At 39.9% G+C, this 17284-nt stretch overlaps 1 protein-coding gene across 1 annotated transcript; it reads right to left on the bottom strand.

Annotated features, from left to right (window-relative positions):
* Positions 1-623: 623 nt before the first annotated feature.
* Positions 624-16061, bottom strand: LOC131228648 (protein TUNICAMYCIN INDUCED 1). The gene is made up of 3 exons (XM_058224457.1): positions 15838-16061; positions 15423-15737; positions 624-1606 (listed from the first exon to the last, which is right to left on the bottom strand). Exons 1-3 carry the CDS (start codon positions 15979-15981, stop codon positions 857-859), a joined length of 1209 nt encoding a protein of 402 aa, XP_058080440.1. The 5' UTR covers positions 15982-16061; the 3' UTR covers positions 624-856.
* Between the last annotated feature and the right edge of the window lie 1223 nt (positions 16062-17284).

Raw genomic sequence — 17284 nt, 5'->3', positions numbered from 1 at the left:
GGATCTTAAACCTTTGTGCCATTGTGACCCATGTGTGACGCGTACATGATCTTTATTTGCAAGGCTTTCCTAATTTAATTCCTCATTATGAGTGTCCGGATGAGCCCTACTTAATGGCTTCAGTTCAGACCAATTAAGAAATTGAGTCAGGTTTAGGTCTCACCTTTTGAACCCAGTTAAAAATCAGGCTTAGTTGAGTCTTGGTTGGGTCCATCCGGTTAGATTTGGATCAGGTCAAGTTGGTTGGTCCTTTCAGGGTAGTTTTGATAATAAAATTACATATATTTAGTATGCACTAATAACACACATGAAAGAGAGCTCATTTATATATGTGCACGTGTCAAAGTGGCACATGTAGGCACCATCTAATCCAACCATCATGTACGCTCAACCATGTAAATTCTCTTAATTGTATCGAAACCAACTCGAAACCTAGATCCAAAGATCCGATGGTACCCGAACCCGATCAACATCCCTGTCTAGCTTTGCTAAGGGCACACGAATTACGCAATTGAGCTCATGACTAACCTTAAGTTTATGAAGCAGGAGAAGGAGGCGGGTCCTTGAGCTCTACCAGCAGCGGCGCCTTAGTAGAAGATACTGAGAAACAAATGCACTAATGCTGAGAGTAAAACACTGAGAACACAACTTTGCATTTACATCAACCTCAAATGCATGCCCCAATGGAAGGAATGTTTTCTACACAAGGCCACAAGAAAGAGTTCTTCTTTCTCTTTAAACATCTTCTCCCCATGGCCAATGATACAACAAAACAAACAGGTGAAAGGAGTTGACTGTATGTCATTTCTCTCACTAGAGCTGTAATCATCCTCCAACACATGGTCTACACCATTCTCTACCACTTAACATCCAATGTTAGAGCTTCTGGAGGAAGAACAACTGACGGGAACTGAGTAAAAGAAACGTTGGACATCAGATTGCTCCATGCTGTGGTGTCCACCTCGACAAAAGGCATCACCTTCTTTAACATGATAGGCTTCAGCCTCCCTCCTTCCAGCCTTGCCACGACCTCAAACCATACCCGCTCCACCTTTGGCCTTGTTCTCCAAGATGCCAATGTCTCCCAGAGCGTATTGTTATTGCCCAAATCCCTTTCCAGTTCCAACTGGAAACGAACTAATGTTGATGCCATGATTTTGGATTTTAGAAACCCTGATGCCCGGTTTTGTAAGATTCGGTCGCCTAGAAAGCTCCTCAGGAGCCTTTCAAGAAGGGCAAGTCTCGAACTTAGAGAATGAATCGGGCATGTCGAGTTCTTAAAGGAATGTCCAGCGTAACACTTGTCTGGCAATAATTCAACCATATCCTGTGACAAGAAGTTGGTTTCAATGGCAATACTGGGGTTTCGAGTCCTATATGCAACCAGCGACGCTGATCCCACAATGTGTATTGTAAGTAGTGGGGTGCATGCTGAGTTACCGAAAGGCCAAAGCGGACTTCTGGCCTTGTTGATCCCCAAGCTTCCATTGACAGGAAACCCAAAGTTTGAAGGGTGAACAAGGGTAACTTCTTGAGCGCCTTCTACCTCTACTGTAATGCCTTCACTGACAAGCACCCGTTTTAAACCTGAGTGTGTAATGTTCAACTGCATACCAAAGTCAACATAATCAGATAACAACGAAACATGCTGAACAACAACAAAGGTGGGTTTCAGCATCATACATTAAGAGAAACATTAGTGAAAGTAAATTACATAAAGAACCCATCCTTCAGTGAAACAGAAAACTAGACGCTTCAATAAGGCAACGAGTTACACCCATCAGAGCAATTTGCAAAGACACCAATAATATTAGGATGATTGTGATTGTGAATACAGCTGTTGTTCAGTTCAATTGTCAAATTATATAGCAAATATCTGCATACTGCAGATTAACCCTAAAACACACTTTATCTGTATCTTTCTTACCAGCTCTGCAATAATGCAATCTTATACTAAATGAGCAATGAGTAACACCCCCTTTTAAAATAGCAACAGGTATGCTGGAAGAAGAATCCCAAAAGTATTTGGTATGATTATGAATGAGCATCTGTAACTTTCTGTGATATTTACTGCGATCATTATGTCTACCTGTTTACTAGATTTTTTACTTCTTTTTTCTTCTTCTTCCGGTTTTTTTTTTTTTTTTGGTAGAAAAGGATAGTAAAGATTTGGGTGTAGTGTAGTGTCTCTTCCTCTTTATTTACAGGCAATAGGATTTGACAAAGACAGTAAAGAGATTTTTTTTTTCTTTTTCTTTTTGGTAGAAAAGGATAGTAAAGATTTGGGTGCTAATAAGGATTTTTATTTTATATAAAAAGCATCAATCAGACTGGATGCGTCAAAAGATACAAGCTGTAGTGTCCATACATTAATGGTTCATAGCATAGGCTGGCACGCTTTTGTGCCATTATTGATATTGATCATTTGCATACAAAACCAAACATAGTAAATAGTTTTTTTTTTCTTCTAGTACTAGTAACGTTTACAAAGTAAGAAGACCAGGGATCGAACCCTGGATAATCCACATGCACTAGACTCTCTGCTAGCTCTACCAACAAGCCAAAGACGAAAATAGTAAAGAGATAAAAAAGAGATAAGAACAAAAGATACCCACTTGGGGTGAAACCCCACCCGAGGTGTGTTTCAACCCATAGACTGCCTTTTTAAGCAAAGTTTCCCCTTCTCCCACTCAGGACAAACACTAACCTGACTCTTCTATTCCCCATCCATCTGAACCAAGTCAACCTCAATCTGATCTTCCAATTTTTTTCACTATAACATTGATAAATAAGGAGCCTCCTAGACTTGGGGGGAAAAGGGGAAATTATTAGTATGCCACCAAGTCAAATTTCATTGAGTATGTAAGATAATCTCCAAGGCTGTGTTCCTTTTCCGAGGCCCATTTTATTATATGTATTGATTCACCTTCAGCTAAAAGGAACCTGGAAATGATGAGGAGAAGACTCCTGTCAGAGATATTGCCTCCACTCATTTGAATTGGTCAATAGGAGCCAATTTGGCCATGAGTGACAAACAATGAAATAAGGTGGATGCCCTTTGCAAATTGTAATTTCATCCCGCATACGTGCACCACTCCATCATGCAAATCAAGGCTTGCCATATCATAGTTCTAAAATTCAATGACACAACTCGAAAAGCTGAGTCAACTCAACTCAACAAGGTCAACAGGAAACTCAATATGAGTGTGACCTTGTCTTGAATTGACAAGATTCATTGAGTAGGCACACTGACTAGGTCGAATTGAGGCGACTCAAGATGACCCAAATTTAGTCACTCGCCCATGAATCATGGTTAAAGACTTGATGGATTAGACCAACTCATTTGGTCCTGAGATGAATTGGGGATGAATCAGCCTGACTGGCCTTAGCAACATTCTCTATCTCCATCCCACCTTTTGTGATGTATTTGAACATGGACTAAAACTAGCATGAATTGTGCAAGCAAAGATATGAAAGAAATATTGGAAAGATAACAAGCACTGAAACAAAGAACTCTAGATCATTGGAATATCATCTTTTGACAGACATTACAATATCATATTTATAGATACCAAATAGACAAAACCCATAACTGTTGTAACCCTCCACCCAAGATGCTGCTCCCACGCCAAATCTTGCTCCAACACATACTCCCTAGTTGTTCACACTTTGTAACCTTTAGAGAACCAGCACTTTGCTACTCTTGCACCTAAATCTGTTCCCCCCATTTTTCATCCAACCTGGTTCTGATCATGCCAATTTCAACATATTCTTCTCACACCATACCAAATCTGATTTTCTCATCTCAACAAGAAAAGGACACCATGCTAATCAGCGTGCTTATGACTCAAGAGTTTCAGAGTCATTCAATTCCAATACTGTATATATATAGATATATATATATATATATATATATATATATATATATATATATATATATATATATATATATATATATATATATATATATTTTAAAACTGTGATAATGTACATGTGAATGGAGATAATTGAAAGTCAAGGGCATCTGCTCAATTCTACAAGGACTAAACAAGCCTTATGGTAAATAAAATCTTTCAAATCACTGTTTAGTTGATGACAAGGTTTAAAATTGGTGTACCGGGTATCGTATTGTTCACCACCGATATGGCCCCATATCATCCTGCATCAGCTGTTTTGGGCTGATACAGCCATAATGTTCTTTGATGATACTGGTACATATCAGGCAATAAGTACCGGTTTTGGAAGATGCTTTAAAACTTGGTTGACACCCTTGTTTCAAAATACCATTAGATCCCAAATAACTCCATCTTCTGGGCAGCAAATTGATCATGATAAGAAACCCATGTAAGAATTATGAAGTTCAGTTAAATGAATGTTTACATTCTAAAACCAGAACATGGGTCCCTCGACTTAGATTAAAAAGGGTCCCTGAACTAGATTAATGGCATCGTCAATGTTCACTTAGAGTAATGATACACAAGGACCTCTCTCTCTCTCTCTCTCTCTCTCTCTCTCTCTCTCTCTCTCTCTGTGGAGACATTTTCTGATAGAAGTCAACAATGGGGAGACTTGCTATTTTTGTCTACGTATGTGCTCTCTCTCTCTCTCTCTCTCACCGAAGGAGGTGTGGAGACATTTTCTGATAGAAGTCAACAATGGGGAGACTTGCTATTTTTGTCTACGTATGTGGTCTCAGTCCTCACTCCTGTACACGTTTTGCAGAATTGGCCATTCCATAGAGTCCTACGCCAGTGTATACATAGTGGAAAATTTGGGCACGACAGAAATCATCTTCTTCAAGCTTTGGGTAGTGGCAGAACCCACAGGGAAATCTGGTTTTGTTTTTCCTCCATGATTGGTGCCTGGTTATCATCCAAAACAGTGTTCAGGGATGGTATTAGAGCCATGATGTGACGTACCAATAACGGTGGGCGTAACGGCCCCTACTGTTACCATTACACACAACAGCAGTTACGGCTGTTACGAGGCACATAATGACCTTTACACCCCTGTAACAATTTTTTTAAAATGCCCAAAAAATTCCAAAAATAAAAATAAAAATGTGGAGGAAATACCAAATATTTAGAGGATTTAAAACTTTGTACTCTTTTGTGGTTTTGAACATGTTTATTATGGTGTAATCATCCACTCTTTGGTAAGAATGCTATCTCAGCCTGTCTGATGATTTTATTAATATGACAGGCTTAGATTGATCCCAAATTGGCCCAAAATTCATACAAGTTATGATACTCATCCCGCTAATGCACATCCCTAAGCATTTAACATTATTCCCTTCAAGACATTTTAACAAAATTTAAATAAAATTTGGACAAATAATATCGCTGATTAAAGGGACCGCTCAAATGCCCCCAAATGAACCCAAATTCATGTAATCTACGTCACTCATCCCATTAATACATATCCCTAAGCATTTGACATCACTCTCCCAAGTAATTATAAGAAAAAAAATTAAAACTAAATTCGTATGAATAGTGTCGCCTATTTTGGGGGGCCACTCAAATGCCCTCAAATCGGCTCCAAATTTATGCAAGCTATGGCACCCATCCCACTGATGCATTTCCCTAACCATTTGACATTGTTTCTCCCAAAAATAAAATTAAATTCAAATGAATAGTGTTGCCAATTTGGGGGACAATTCGATGCCCCAAATCGGCCTTAAACATGCAATCTATTTGTTTTATGATCCGATTATTAGATCAGCAGACACCTATCGGACAACAAAGAATGAAAAATATCCAATGATCCTATTTTTAAAAACAAGTGTCCGCAAATCAGCCATTAGGATCGTTCCACTTTGATTTGGGATTGTGACTTAGCTGCCCCGTTGGACCACAAGTTATAGTCCACCCAAATGATAACTTCCATGCCATTAAGTGAATGTGACATCAAAGCCCATATAAAATGTCCAGCCAGAAGAAGAAGAAAGGCTTCTTGGGTGAGGTACCTATTTTCTCCCCCTTCTTCTTGGCCATTACACTGCAGGGCCACCATGCTGGACTATAACGGCAACTTATGGTGTCATTTTTTTAAGAGCATGCCATTTCACCCCTGTAATGTGTAAAGGGTATAGCCGATACTGTTACAACCATTACATAACCATTTTGGTACACTTGATTAGGGCAAACCATGCCATCAATCATGGCAGAAAATCCATTTATGAAGGTTTTGGTTATTCCATTCTATGCAAGATTGTGTATTTATAGTCATGAATCCGCTTTTTATGCATTTGTTGAAAACAGTATTCATGGTTATTGCCTCGATTCTTGTTTCGATTGGTATATGTATGGCTGTTTTGAGATCATCATCAACACATAATTGGTTCTGGATCATGGAGATGAGAGAAACAATTAGTCACGGTTTTCATTCACCATGTTCTGTTATGAACCATGACCAATCATCTCTCATCTAGGATCACACAGATCGTTTTAGTATTACTGGTCGTGCACACATGCACATGCATCTGTTGTCCGTGTTTGATCCAGACAGGTGGTATATGATGTTGATCTTGGGGGATCGTTGATCGTCTCAAACCAAAGCAGACATCAGTCTCTGTTCGAGAAATGGATGCTTTGTTCTGCTGTAGATCTAGGATCCTAATGGCCGATCTAACCTACAGGCCTGGGTTCTTTTATCTTTCTTTTACCTTGAGTATTCGGCATGAGGATATTTGATTGTTCCCTTTAGCTATTAAGTGGCTATACATCATGCTTGTTGATTGTTGGTTAGTAGCAGCAATTCATGTTGCCTGTAACATCTTTCTTCATGGTTCTATGGAGGTATAGATGTTGATCGGTGATTGCTAGTGATGTATATTTTGTTGCTGGTTGCCCTTTTGGGGTTTGCTTCCACTGTAAGATTGCCTATAGATCTCTATTAATTATCAGATTATGAGCCATCTGTTTAGAACTGATTAGTTTCGCAAGCACCTTGCAATTCATTATTATTATTATTTATGAAAGGCAAGTATCTTGCTGCTTGTTGTGTTCCTTTTCATGGTTTCAAGATCAGACCCAGACCCAGACCCAGACCCAGTGCTATTGATGGCCATTGATTTCCAAAAATAAAACATAAAAATCCATTACTGTTGATGTGTGGTTGATCTCTCTTTGCATCCACTGACCATTGTTGTATGTCATTGAAAACAGCACAAGCCCTGTAGTGATCCATACCAGTGGACATGTTTGCCAAGTCTTCTTGTCAGGGGCTGTGCATGATTGGGAATTCTATGGATGGTTGAGATCTTTATTCTGTTAGCTAATTATGGTTGTTTGACCCTAGACAGTCAGCCCATTGTTGATGGAAGGACATTGATCTGGGTTGGTCCTGGTTGCTTGCCCTATCAAATTAGTATGAGCTTGTGTTGCATTAATCACTTGGATTAATAGACATATGGGTATTGTGTTGATGTCTTGACCACACGCCTAGTGTTGATGAGTGGGGGCTGTTTAGACCTTAATTAGTGTTGGCACACACATGGAATCCTTTCAGTACATGTATAACTAGGAATTAGTGATCCATGCAACAAGATCTACATGCCCAAATTGATAATATGCTTAGGTTGTTCACATTTTAATGCACTTTTATGGAGCAGTTTCCGCTGCATTATTGAGGGACATATTTTCGGACTGTAATCTAATTATTGTTTGGGTCATGATAACCAATGTTCATAACAGATTGCAATATAAGCTTTAATAGTTTCATTTATAAATAGCCAAGGGGGGGACATGCTCACTAGATTTAACCCATCGAAATCACTGCTAAATTGATTATGTATGTCATCTTATGGATTGAAGGATTAACATGTGAATATGTCTAAACGCTAAACCCATCATCAAACCAATTTAAAAACATAGTTTAAGTTAATACCAGTCAAGTCAAGTTTGGATTAACAAAAATCAAGGAGTCGCATAATGGTAATGGTGGTCATAATGGCTACTGACGTTACCATTACGATACAGGCCATAACGATCATTATGGCCTTTTTGCTTTGAAAAAAAAAAGGCCCCATTACGGGTGACAGCTGTGTCAGCCCCATAACATGTAACGGTCACCATCATTACCGTTACATAATTGTTTTGGCATACCATGAATAGTATTGGTCACTTAGGCCCAAACCACCCAAGGCATTGGACAAATTTATGGGCATTGCTATACCTGATGAAATGGCTAGACAAAATAAAGGGTAGTAGTGACTTTCTTGACCCAATGATCACCTCTTTGTCTATGGACATTGAATGTATTCATTAGGAGTTATGACTGGGTGGGATCCTAGTTTTTAGATATTAGAGGGTTTAATCGATTGCATTCCACAAAGCAGCGATAGTTGTGGGTGTCTGTCCTTAGATTCAAAGATCATAGTATCTTGTGATGTCTCTGTGCATGAAGGATTAATAAAGTGGAGTTTGTCTCTAAATGGGCAGTGTTGGACTCGAAGAGCTCATTGTTTGGTTGAAGCCAAATGTAGCAGGGTGGATAGTGTTAACGGCATGAGATCAAAGGATCCCATCTTGCCACAAAGGTGTTGAGCCATTTGTGCTTGTGTTGTTGGCATTCAATCAGGCTCACGTTGTGAGCAAGGTGTTCTGTATTGGTAATGATGGCTGTAATGGTTACCACCATTACTGATATGGAGAATCAGCGTAACGGCCAATACACCCCTATATTGGTTGATTTTTTATTTTTATTTTTTCTCGAAAACTTCTAAAAAAAAGTACCTAGAAAATCCAGAAAAATAAAAATTTTCCAAATATACTTTTTTTTTTTTGAACATGTTTATGGTTGTGTAACAATCCACTCTTTAGTGAGAATGTTGTATCGAACTGTCTGATGAATTTATGAACCCGACAACTTGGGATTGATTGCAAACTTTCTATATTTAATTTTCTAATTATATAATATCAATGATAAATTTATGAGAATGAATGTACTACCAAAACATATCACATTTGCAGATTTTACTATTATTTACGGTATTGGTGTATAACATACCTCGCAACTTGCGTACATTTCCTTTTAACATACAAACTCTAGAGACTTGTAGTTCCTCTTCCTATCATGTTATTTCTGTATCTAACAATTTGGTATCGTTTCTCCCAATAAATCTTAAGAAAAAAAAAAATAATAAATTTGAAATTAAATTTAGAAGTACATCGTTGCTGATTTGGTGGACCACTCGATGCCCCAAGTCAGCCTCAAATTCATCCAATCTATTAGCACTTGTCCCACTAATAGAGCGGTGGACATTTATTGGGCAGTAAAGAATGAAAATATCAAATGGTGCTATTTCAAAAGATAAGTGACCGCAAATTAACGGTTAAAATCATTCAAACGGTTTGATTTTAGGATTGTGATTTAGCAACAATGGTCTATAATCTAAGTGGTTAAATTCGAATTAATACATGCCTTGTGTACAACTTTTTTAGGGCCCGAATTAGGTGGGACTCAAATTCCATAGCATAGCACACCACCGATCTCAGTTGTGTGTTGACGAGGCAAAGTTTCATGGGCCCCACCATGATGTATTTTGTTATATCCACACCGTCTATCCATTTTGCTAGAAAATTTTAGGGCATGAGCCAAAAAATGAGGCAGATCCAAAGCTCAAGTGGACCACACCACAGAAAGCAGTGGGGATAGTGACGCCCACCATTAAAACCTTCCTAAGGTCCACCGTGATGATTATTTGCAATCCAACCTATTCATAAGGTCACATGGACCTAGATGAATGGAAAACATAAATATCAGCTTGATTCAAAACTTTAATGGCACTCAAGAAATTTTGGATGGTAAGCGTTCAATCCCCATTGTTTTCTTTGGTGTGGTCCACTTGAGCTTTCGCTTTGTCTCAATTTTTTGGGCTCATGCCCTAAAATATTCTAGAAAAATGGATGAACATTGTGGATATAACAGATACATCACGGTGGGCCCCACAAAACTTTGCCACATCAATACACCACCAAAGTCAATGGTGTGTGGTACACTACCCAATTTGATTGGGTGAGGTTCACGTGGTCCCACCTCGATGTATGTGTTGTATATTGACGCCATCCATCTGTTTTGCCAGCTCATTTTAAAGCATGGTCCCAAAAATGAGGCAAAGCCAAATCTCAGGTGGACCACACCACATGAAGCAGTGATGATTGAACAACCACTATTAAAAACTTCTTGGGTGCCACAAAAGTTTTGGATCAAGCTGATATTTGTGTTCTCCCTTCATCCAGGTTTGTGTGACCTTATCAACAAGTTGGATGGCAACTAAACATTACAGCGGGCCTTAGGAAGTTCTAAAATGGTGGGCATTCAATCCCTGGTCCGTGGTCCACTTGAGATTTGGATCTATTTCATTTTAGGGACCATGCCCTAAAATGATCTCGAAAAACTAACTAAAAGAGTGCATATACAACACATATATAAGGTGGGCCCCACGACATTGTGCACTTGCAGCGTCATAAAGCAGTGGAGTAAAAAAAGTGGTTGTGGAAAGGCCACGTAGCCATTCTCATTTAAAGAAGAGAGAGAGAGAGAGAGAGAGAGAGAGAGAGAGAGAGAGCTAGGAAAAAAGAGAGATAGTGAGGGCTAGGCCAGCCGTGACAACTGCAGTAGTTGCAACAACCACCGCAACAGTAGAAGCAAAAACAAAAGAAGAAGAAGAAGAAGGCTGAAAGAGGATTTTTTTATTTTTTTTCGTTTTCTTCTCCATCACAGGGCTGCAATTGCCATTATACCCTGTGACCACGGTATTCAAAATCGGTTACGTAACGGCCGTAATGGCCGTTACGTAACGGTAATGGTCATAACCGTTATGCATTACGCGGTCGAAACGGCCGTTACAGAAAAACATACCGTAATGGCCCCGTAACGGTCCAGGAAGAACATTTTTCAAAAAATAAAAAACGGCCGTAACGGCCGATACAGGGGCTGTAACGGCCTTTACGGCCCGTATCATAACGATAACGGTGGTGGCCGTTACAGCCACCATTACCGTTATGGAACACCTTGCTTGTAACGGCCATTACGGCTCCATTTTTCTCCCCCACCCACTTTGGACCCATATCACATAACAACCTTGGCCATTACCGGTATGAATAGGCTGTTACGGCCGAAACATGACCGTTTTTGCACACCTTGGTTGTGAGAACCACTCGCATGTTACGATCTAGGGCCAAAGAAAGGGATCATGATGATGCACTAGGTTTCATACCAAGTAAAATGTTTAGACCCATCATCCTAAGCAATCAATTTTAACCACCTTGTCGATTAGATAAAGCGTTAGCATGGTAGAGCCTTCATTCATGTTTAAGTCAACAAGATTCTTTTCTCATGTGAGTTTTTACACCTTCATATCATAGTTATGGATGTTACTTCAATTAACTCCCAAATCAATAAAATTACTTCTCATACCGGATCTAGTTTCTAAGAATGGAAGGAGACCCTAAAGATTACTCTAGGGTGTATGGATCTAGACCAAGCCTTAAGACAGAATTAGCCTCCTAAGCCCATAATCAATCTCAGCCCTCAAGGTGTCCAAATATGAAAAGTGAAAACAATCAAACAGGTTGAGTCTAATAATCATAATGCATTCCATATTCAAGTCTATTTGTGAGAGTATACACACAAAAGAAAACATAAAAGAATTCCTAACCGAATTCGAAAAAAGATTCACCAAATCCGATGAGGTAGAGACACTGACATATCTTAGTGAACTTATCTTCTTAAAATAACACCATGATGGGAACATTAGGAAGCATATCATGAAAATGTCCAACCTCATATCTAAACTAAGGGCACTTAAACTAGATATCTCAGACGACATGGTAGTCTATCTTGTACTAATTACTCTTCCACCTTGATTTAGCACATTCAAGGTCAACTATCTATAAGTCTATAACACATAAAATAAAAAGTAGAACCTGACTTAAATAATTGCACCATGTATGCAAAAGGAGGAAAGACTATAGCAAGATCAACCCAAGAGTGCTCATATCATGTCCACTCATCGTTGCAATAATTCCAAGAAAAGCAGGAAAGGTTCTAGGGGCAGGTATGCAAAAGGTAGAAGGTGAAGGTTAGCAAGCAAATGATAAAAGCAAGAAGGATGTGATGTTATTCAATCCAGACACACGGCCACACGTGTAACAAATGGCCCAATTTTGGTTAAACTTGTGTGAATAGATTAAGTGTCAGGCGTGCTAGAGTTGTATTCAACTCAAATCAAACTAACTGCTTGTGACCCCAGGCGCCGAATTAGTCGGACTAGGACCAGGTCTGTGAAGATTGAACTGACTATTATTCAGCCACTTACTGTTTAAGCAATTAAGTGATTTATGAAGGGGAAGGTAGTCCTTTTGAATGAATCCTTTTTGCCTTGAAGACAGACTTTTATTTCGACAGTGATAACTTAAATTGTATTTGCTCAACAAAAGCAATGAAAGATAGAAAGAACTAAAAATAATAGCTTGGTTGCTAATTTTATTAATTTGAATATGAATGTAGTACAATCGACAACAGAAAAGAAAATAAACAGAAGAGATTACCGATGGTTGTCTATGCTAGTGAAACACTTGTGGTCTTGACAGTACTTTAGACCTGGATGATCGTGAGACGGTTGTAGAAAATACCAGACGATCGTGAGACGGTCATGGTATATGGTCAGCAGGACATGGCTAGAGTGATGAGGACATCGTGCACACGCACGCCCGCACACCACCACCCCTACGCACGTACGTAAGCAGAAGGAGGACCCCACCATTGATCTGGCTCGATGACGACGTCCAGGGAGGGCCTCCTAGTTAGAAGACAAGTTTTAGTTTAAAAAAAGTGGGCCCGATAGTCAAGAAAAGCCCATCATGGGATCTCATGATCGTGGCCTACTCGTCGGATTGATTTCATATTTTAGGTTTTGCTTATTGTTATTATTTAAAACATTGTGCGCTTTAGATTTCTCTGTTTGGTTTTTATTTTAGTTTACTTCATCGCTAAGTAATAGGTTGCGCACATGGTGCGAGTTTTGGGGTATAGGATTTTCCCTATAAATAGGCACCCCTTGTAGTTCTTTTGATTCATTGAAGTTAATAAAAAAATTCCTGCTTTATTTTTCTGCTCTCTTCGTGAGTTGTGGAAGAATTCAAAAGTGGGTGCGAAGCCCTCCCTTTTCGAAGGGCTAACTACCGTGGTGCGAAGCCACATCGATCCCGATTCACCCCCATCCTCCATCATCTTTTTTTTTCCATCTTCCCCCACCATCCGTACTTCGAATTCGTCCTTCTGTTACATCAGATTCCTTCATTACAGCAGGTTTCCAGATTTCGGCCCGCAGGCGAGCTTAAACTTCGGCAGAGCACCACGCACAAACCGTACATCGGATCGAGCTGAGATTTGGGGGTTTTGGAGACCATCCCTGGCCAACTAGGGCCAAGGTGGCCTTTTTCTGAATAGTGGGCCCCACACATGTGCGGCCAGGATCACACGCACGTCCGTCTGGGCCATTGTTGCTGTCCACACGCGGGATCGTCTTTTGGCTCAGGTTTTTATCCTCTTTTATCCTCTCATAGCCGTTTTTCATGAATCCTAGCCCTAGATTACATTTTTCCTAAGTTATTTGCCAATTTTCTTACCCCAGCGGTTCCCCGAATTGGAATTTCTGAATCCCTTGGATTAGGGACTGATTACATTGCATGCGTGGATGATTATTTCTTATTTTTAAGTATCGTTTGGTTCATAATTTTTATTGATCCAGCCATATCATGTGTAGGCCTGGACCCGCATAGATTCCCCTTAATTGAATGTTTGGACTTTCATGTGGGATATGGAATTTGTGTAATTGTTTCTGAACTAACGTGATCTTAAGCCTGAAATCTCGCATATCATATTTAATTTTCATGTCCTGCATCATGGAGGATTATTAAGTAAGAACTCGGTAATACGGGGATCAGACAATGTGGTCATGGATATTTATACTAACCTACTAGAGTATTGCAATGGCGTGCTCGAGAGTAGTAGGAAACTAAGCTGAGAAGCTAAAAACTAAAGACTCCAAACTTACTACAGTATGGTGCTGGACAGAAGTGTAGGAAACTAAAATTAAACTAATTTGAATAAATGTCCCTAAGGGGTGAAAGAGAGATAGGTAGCATAGAGCTAAATGGTTTGTGTATGATTGTACTGGAGTGAGGCCCCAAGCTCTTTTTCATGTGCCGGTTTTATAGTTTTGGAGAGGTAGTGGTCGTGCGTAAGATTCCATTACTTGCGAAGAGGTCTTCCAATTAAGCAGCGACCTTTATGATAACGCGTCCCATTCTGATCTAGAGGCACCATGCTACCGTGAGTAATGATCTTTCTATTTTCGGATGGCTTCCTACCATTAGCTCCATTTTTTTTTTATCGCTTCTGGAAGGTTCTTACATGTTCCCTGAAGGTAATTCTCTCTAAATTAGAGTCTTGGAAAGGCCATGCCATGCGGTGACTAACTAAATGAGAGTCCAACAACAACACATTGGCGGAACTTCCTCTATATGCTAGAGGTCGAACGTGCATAGCATATTTGGGTCTGTGTTATGAGATAGACGACCGCCCTTTGGGTTCTGGCCATGCGTATGTCTCTGAGTGTCTGGCCTTCTTGGCAGGATACGTGTCCTCAACAAATAGGCATATGCGCTCTTTTCTTGCTACGGGTATGTTTCTCTTCCGTTTTCATATAAGTGTGCCAACTCGTGGCGGCTTCTCGATCATTGATCTGGGTTGCATCAGACCAGGTGATAACAAGATGAACCCTCCTACTTCTGCAACCAGAAGGCTCGCTTCAAAAAACAGTGCTATAAATATACATTGTAGATAGCTCAAAAGAAAAACAAAGGTAACGGTATTGTCTATTTAAAATTAAGCTTAATTGATGTACTAAAGTATTCATGGATTAATTTAGGGGCACGACTCATATTTCAATTTCCCTGTGGAGGTTTCTAAAGAGCCGGAAACCCAATAATGCAGAGCACTACATCTTCATAGGGAACAACACTAAAGTGAAGAGACAATTTGGTTTTGTTATGATGATTATACATTCCTTTTAAAAGTAAAAAAGTTAGTATTAGATGTTATTGGTGTCAACTCGTTGATACATAAGCTATATATCAGTTATATCAGTTAAACTTCGATACTACAATTTACGTGAATGAGGGGGAATTTGAATGGCCATAATTATGAGAAATCCTCCATGGGACATGATGTTCAAAATTCATGAAAACCTAATTCAAATTGCCGGTTATAATTCGTAACTAAAAACAACCAAACAAGATATCAATAAAAAATTTAATAATTGGAACACAAACAATACAAAATCCATTCAGCTCAATCCTAAACTTACAAAAAATAAATAAAATAAAAAGCAGATTTATGATAATGCCTCATACCGACAAAGCCAGTGACAGCTCATCCTCCCCTTCAACCCGCAACTCGACCGGCCCTACCAATTCAAAACCCTTGATCACGGGCTTCTTCAAACCAGATCCACTGATCAAATGGGGCCCAAATTCGCCACCGATTCTCAATTTTTCCCAGAAAGAAATCTCATCCGAGAATTTGAAAACCAAATCGCTCTTCCCAATCCGAAGATGGAACTCGTACCGCTCCGAACTACCGACCCTAGCTTTCCTAATGTCAACGTCCGATACCTTAATTTCGTCCAGATTCCAGCCCTGCCGGGTGGAAATGGCCTTCAAAACGTCCTAATTTAAATAAAAAGACAAAAGAAAATAATCAAAATACGATTTTTTTAATATTGCAGAATTGGGTTTTTTCTGTTGGGGGCTTTTAGGGAATACGTACCTTGAGGTAGAGAAAGTGAGGGGAGGGAAGATATTCGATCGCAGATGTGAGATTAGAAGCGTACAAAGGAGTAGACAGTGGGAGGGATTGAAGAGAAGAGAAGAGGATGAGAGAGATTGCGAGGAGAAGAGGGATTCTTTGCATTTTCTTCCCTTCTTCCTTTGAGAGCGCACGGAGAGAGACAGAGAGAGAGAGAGTGAGAGAGAGAGAAAGGACGCAGATTTCCTGCGAAAGCCTTTTGCAAGAAGTTGCTGCGCAAGGATGCCGTGTGGGGCCCACCTAGATGTTTTTGAGAAATCCACCCCGTCCATCCGTTTTTAGAGATCACTTTAGAACGTCAAACTTAAAATTAAGTGTATCTAACACTCAAATGGGCCACACGATAAGAAACAGTGAGAATTCAGTGAGAACCGTTGAAGCATTCTCATGGCCATAAAACTTTTGTATCAGGCTAGATTTTTTGTGTTTTCACTTCATCCCGTTAGGAATGGCTTTATAAACGGTTTGGATAGTATATAAACATCAAGGTGGAGCCTTGGAAGGTTTCAACGGTAGTAATTTCTTTCCCCAAATTTCCCTCTCGCGTGACCCACTTGAGTTTTGTATCCACCTAATTTTCTGTTGCACGTCCTAAACTGAGCTCTCAAAACAGATGGACGGAATGGATTTCTCACATACATCACAGTGGGCCCCACCCACCATCCTTGCCCAGGAACTTCCTGCAAAAGGCTTTCCCCGGAAATCCGAGTCCAAGGGGATATGTTCGAGAGCTGGACCCATGGTTTGGTGATCCAGACCGTTGATTTGATGGGCCGCGTAGATTGGAAGCCGACTCGAGTGCATTTTGAGAGTACATTCCATTCCACGTGGAAGTAAAAGCGACGCCAGATGATGATCACCTGGTGGACCACGTGCGGTGCAATATAATTGAACGGTCAGGAGAAATTGACAAATGACTCAAATTCTATGGACACGTATGGCGTTTTGCCTTTATTTCGATGCATGGAATCTCTTCATGGCTTGGTGATCAAGGCCGTTGATTATGGAAGCGGATTGGCTGGTGTACCACACATCAGGTAAACAGCTGGTGTAGGTACGTGTCGTGCGAAGACGAGCGCTGACGGTCCTCGACCTCCGAGTTGTACGAACGGTTCAAAGGAGATCAAAGTTACATGGGCCCCACAGATGTATTTATTATATCCACACTGTTCATCCATTTTTCGAGATCATTATAGAGTACTATCCAAAAAAATGAATCATATCCAAGGATCAAATGGAGCACACACCACAAATAGCAGCCGAGATCATGATTTTCACCGTTAAAAATTCCGTAGGGCCCACTATAACGTTTATTTTCCATCCAATCTGTTCATAACTTCACAAAGACGGATCTAACAAATAGACGGATCAAATCGACCAGTGGACCCTTTTTTTTTTCTTTTTTTTT

This window comes from Magnolia sinica, chromosome 16 (assembly GCF_029962835.1).
Source record: "Magnolia sinica isolate HGM2019 chromosome 16, MsV1, whole genome shotgun sequence".
Lineage (NCBI taxonomy): Eukaryota > Viridiplantae > Streptophyta > Magnoliopsida > Magnoliales > Magnoliaceae > Magnolia > Magnolia sinica.
The sequence above is the reverse complement of the archived record's forward strand: the minus strand, read 5'-3'. Positions and strand labels throughout refer to the sequence as shown.

Bases quoted from the DNA above. Each gene is read 5' to 3' on its own strand.
- LOC131228648 (XM_058224457.1), bottom strand. From the start codon at position 15,981: ATGCAAAGAATCCCTCTTCTCCTCGCAATCTCTCTCATCCTCTTCTCT. The intron at 15,738-15,837 runs GTACGTATTCCC...TATTTAAATTAG, and splicing joins CTCACTTTCTCTACCTCAAG to GACGTTTTGAAGGCCATTTC. The intron at 1,607-15,422 runs GTATGAGGCATT...TTTGGTATGCAG, and splicing joins AGCTGTCACTGGCTTTGTCG to TTGAACATTACACACTCAGG.